The sequence below is a fragment of the Palaemon carinicauda genome, chromosome 37 (assembly GCF_036898095.1).
Source record: "Palaemon carinicauda isolate YSFRI2023 chromosome 37, ASM3689809v2, whole genome shotgun sequence".
NCBI lineage: Eukaryota > Metazoa > Arthropoda > Malacostraca > Decapoda > Palaemonidae > Palaemon > Palaemon carinicauda.
The window spans coordinates 73602391-73607390 of record NC_090761.1 but is presented as its reverse complement, the minus strand read 5'-3'; the positions used below and the strand labels follow the sequence as shown (position 1 = coordinate 73607390).

General features: G+C 31.3%; 1 protein-coding gene across 1 annotated transcript in view; it reads right to left on the bottom strand.

Moving 5' to 3' along the window:
• The window catches only part of LOC137629381 (corticotropin-releasing factor receptor 2-like), a 138002-nt gene that overhangs the window by 12812 nt on the left and 120190 nt on the right, over positions 1 to 5000 (bottom strand). The window contains exon 9 of the mRNA XM_068360632.1: positions 1 to 39. This exon is cut by the window's left edge and continues 97 nt beyond it. Coding sequence (XP_068216733.1) covers positions 1 to 39 — 39 coding nt within the window. The remainder of the gene's footprint in view (positions 40 to 5000) is intronic.

Below are 5000 nucleotides of genomic sequence, written 5' to 3'. Positions count from 1 at the left end.
AAGAGAGGGAATAATACCACAGTGGCTTTGATGGCTTTTCTGGAAGAGATAAATTCAGTAATTAGAGAAAGGTATGAAGGAAATCTGTGGATGTACTAAGAGTAACTTAAGGGTTTAATGTAGTTTCTTGGGACAGGTGTAAACTTCCTTATTCTCTAATATATTTTCTTTATAGGGGACAAGTTGTTTATTTTGATCTGAAAAACGATAATATGAAGATAGTTTTACGTGTTACGAAATAGGGTTTGGTGTTATCTTGCCAGGAGTATGAACATACTTTACGATTTATGAAATAGGATTTAGTGTTATCTGGCTAGGGGTATGAAGATAGTTTTACGATTTACGAAATAGAATTTGGTGTTATCTTGCTATGAGTATGAAGATAGGTTTACGATTTATGAAATAGGATTTAGTGTTATCTTGCTAGGAGTATGAAGATAGTTTTACGATTTATGAAATAGGATTTAGTGTTATCTTTCTAGGAGTATGAAGATAGTTTTACGATTTATGAAATAGGATTTAGTGTTATCTTTCTAGGAGTATGAAGATAGTTTTACGATTTACGAAATAGGATTTAGTGTTAACTTTCTAGGAGTATGAAGATAGTTTTACAATTTAAGAAATAGGATTTAGTGTTATCTTGCTAGGAGTATGAAGATAGTTTTACGATTTACGAAATAGGATTTAGTGTTATCTTGCTAGGAGTATGAAGATAGTTTTACGATTTACGAAATAGGATTTAGTGTTAACTTTCTAGGAGTATGAAGATAGTTTTACGATTTATGAAATAGGATTTAGTGTTATCTTTCTTGGAGTATGAAGATAGTTTTACGATTTACGAAATAGGATTTAGTGTTAACTTTCTAGGAGTATGAAGATAGTTTTACGATTTATGAAATAGGATTTAGTGTTATCTTTCTAGGAGTATGAAGATAGTTTTACGATTTACGAAATAGGATTTAGTGTTAACTTTCTAGGAGTATGAAGATAGTTTTACGATTTATGAAATAGGATTTAGTGTTATCTTTCTAGGAGTATGAAGATAGTTTTACGATTTACGAAATAGGATTTAGTGTTATCTTGCTAGGAGTATGCAGACAGTTTTACGAGTTACGAAATAGGATTTAGTGTTATCTTGCTAGGAGTATGCAGACAGTTTTACGAGTTACGAAATAGGATTTAGTGTTATCTTGCTAGGAGTATGAAGACAGTTTTACGATTTACGAAATAGGATTTAGTGTTACCTTTCTAGGAGTATGAAGATAGTTTTACGAGTTACGAAATAGGATTTAGTGATATCTTGCTAGGAGTATGCAGACAGTTTTACGATTTACGAAATAGGATTTAATGTTATCTTACTAGGAGTATGCAGACAGTTTTACGATTTACGAAATAGGATTTAGTGTTAACTTTCTAGGAGTATGAAGATAGTTTTACGATTTACGAAATAGGATTTAGTGTTATCTTGCTAGGAGTATGCAGACAGTTTTACGAGTTACGAAATAGGATTTAGTGATATCTTGCTAGGAGTATGCAGACAGTTTTACGATTTACGAAATAGGATTTAGTGTTATCTTGCTAGGAGTATGAAGATAGTTTTACGATTTACGAAATAGGATTTAGTGTTATCTTGCTAGGAGTATGAAGATAGTTTTACGATTTAAGAAATAGGATTTAGTGTTATCTTGCTAGGAGTATGAAGATAGTTTTACGATTTACGAAATATGATTAATGCTATCTTGCTAGGAGTATGGAGATAGTTTTAGGGTTTACGAAATAGGATTTAGTGTTATCTTGCTAGGAGTATGAAGATAGTTTTACGATTTACGAAATAGGATTTAGTGTTATCTTGCTAGGAGTATGAAGACAGTTTTACGATTTACGAAATAGGATTCAGTGTTATCTTGCTAGGAGTATGAAGATAGTTTTACGATTTACGAAATAGGATTTAGTGTTATCTTGCTAGGAGTATGAAGATAGTTTTACGATTTAAGAAATAGGATTTAGTGTTATCTTGCTAGGAGTATGAAGATAGTTTTACGATTTACGAAATATGATTAATGCTATCTTGCTAGGAGTATGGAGATAGTTTTAGGGTTTACGAAATAGGATTTAGTGTTATCTTGCTAGGAGTATGAAGATAGTTTTACGATTTACGAAATAGGATTTAGTGTTATCTTGCTAGGAGTATGAAGACAGTTTTACGATTTACGAAATAGGATTTAGTGTTATCTTGCTAGGAGTATGAAGACAGTTTTACGATTTACGAAATAGGATTTAGTGTTATCTTGCTAGGAGTATGAAGACAGTTTTACGATTTAAGAAATAGGATTTAGTGTTATCTTGCTAGGAGTATGAAGATAGTTTTACGATTTACGAAATATGATTAATGCTATCTTGCTAGGAGTATGGAGATAGTTTTAGGGTTTACGAAATAGGATTTAGTGTTATCTTGCTAGGAGTATGAAGATAGTTTTACGATTTACGAAATAGGATTTAGTGTTATCTTGCTAGGAGTATGAAGATAGTTTTACGATTTAAGAAATAGGATTTAGTGTTATCTTGCTAGGAGTATGAAGATAGTTTTACGATTTACGAAATATGATTAATGCTATCTTGCTAGGAGTATGGAGATAGTTTTAGGGTTTACGAAATAGGATTTAGTGTTATCTTGCTAGGATTATGAAGATAGTTTTACGATTTACGAAATAGGATTTAGTGTTATCTTGCTAGGAGTATGAAGACAGTTTTACGATTTACGAAATAGGATTTAGTGTTATCTTGCTAGGAGTATGAAGATAGTTTTACGATTTACGAAATAGGATTTAGTGTTATCTTGCTAGGAGTATGAAGATAGTTTTACGATTTACGAAATATGATTAATGCTATCTTGCTAGGAGTATGGAGATAGTTTTAGGGTTTACGAAATAGGATTTAGTGTTATCTTGCTAGGAGTATGAAGATAGTTTTACGATTTACGAAATAGGATTTAGTGTTATCTTGCTAGGAGTATGAATATAGTTTTACGATTTAAGAAATAGGATTTAGTGTTATCTTGCTAGGAGTATGAAGATAGTTTTACGATTTACGAAATATGATTAATGCTATCTTGCTAGGAGTATGGAGATAGTTTTAGGGTTTACGAAATAGGATTTAGTGTTATCTTGCTAGGAGTATGAAGATAGTTTTACGATTTACGAAATAGGATTTAGTGTTATCTTGCTAGGAGTATGAAGATAGTTTTACGATTTAAGAAATAGGATTTAGTGTTATCTTGCTAGGAGTATGAAGATAGTTTTACGATTTACGAAATATGATTAATGCTATCTTGCTAGGAGTATGGAGATAGTTTTAGGGTTTACGAAATAGGATTTAGTGTTATCTTGCTAGGAGTATGAAGATAGTTTTACGTTTTACGAAATATGATTAATGCTATCTTGCTAGGAGTATGGAGATAGTTTTAGGGTTTACGAAATAGGATTTAGTGTTATCTTGCTAGGAGTATGAAGATAGTTTTACGATTTACGAAATAGGATTTAGTGTTATCTTGCTAGGAGTATGAAGATAGTTTTACGATTTAAGAAATAGGATTTAGTGTTATCTTGCTAGGAGTATGAAGATAGTTTTACGATTTACGAAATATGATTAATGCTATCTTGCTAGGAGTATGGAGATAGTTTTAGGGTTTACGAAATAGGATTTAGTGTTATCTTGCTAGGAGTATGAAGATAGTTTTACGATTTACGAAATAGGATTTAGTGTTATCTTGCTAGGAGTATGAAGATAGTTTTACGATTTAAGAAATAGGATTTAGTGTTATCTTGCTAGGAGTATGAAGATAGTTTTACGATTTACGAAATATGATTAATGCTATCTTGCTAGGAGTATGGAGATAGTTTTAGGGTTTACGAAATAGGATTTAGTGTTATCTTGCTAGGAGTATGAAGATAGTTTTACGATTTACGAAATATGATTAATGCTATCTTGCTAGGAGTATGGAGATAGTTTTAGGGTTTACGAAATAGGATTTAGTGTTATCTTGCTAGGAGTATGAAGATAGTTTTACGATTTACGAAATAGGATTTAGTGTTATCTTGCTAGGAGTATGAAGATAGTTTTACGATTTAAGAAATAGGATTTAGTGTTATCTTGCTAGGAGTATGAAGATAGTTTTACGATTTACGAAATATGATTAATGCTATCTTGCTAGGAGTATGGAGATAGTTTTAGGGTTTACGAAATAGGATTTAGTGTTATCTTGCTAGGAGTATGAAGATAGTTTTACGATTTACGAAATAGGATTTAGTGTTATCTTGCTAGGAGTATGAAGATAGTTTTACGATTTAAGAAATAGGATTTAGTGTTATCTTGCTAGGAGTATGAAGATAGTTTTACGATTTACGAAATATGATTAATGCTATCTTGCTAGGAGTATGGAGATAGTTTTAGGGTTTACGAAATAGGATTTAGTGTTATCTTGCTAGGAGTATGAAGATAGTTTTACGATTTACGAAATAGGATTTAGTGTTATCTTGCTAGGAGTATGAAGACAGTTTTACGATTTACGAAATAGGATTTAGTGTTATCTTGCTAGGAGTATGAAGATAGTTTATGATTTACGAAATAGGATTTAGTGTTATCTTGCTAGGAGTATGAAGATAGTTTTACGATTTAAGAAATAGGATTTAGTGTTATCTTGCTAGGAGTATGAAGATAGTTTTACGATTTACGAAATATGATTAATGCTATCTTGCTAGGAGTATGGAGATAGTTTTAGGGTTTACGAAATAGGATTTAGTGTTATCTTGCTAGGAGTATGAAGATAGTTTTACGATTTACGAAATAGGATTTAGTGTTATCTTGCTAGGAGTATGAAGACAGTTTTACGATTTACGAAATAGGATTTAGTGTTATCTTGCTAGGAGTATGAAGACAGTTTTACGATTTACGAAATAGGATTTAGTGTTATCTTGCTAGGAGTATGAAGATAGTTTTACGAT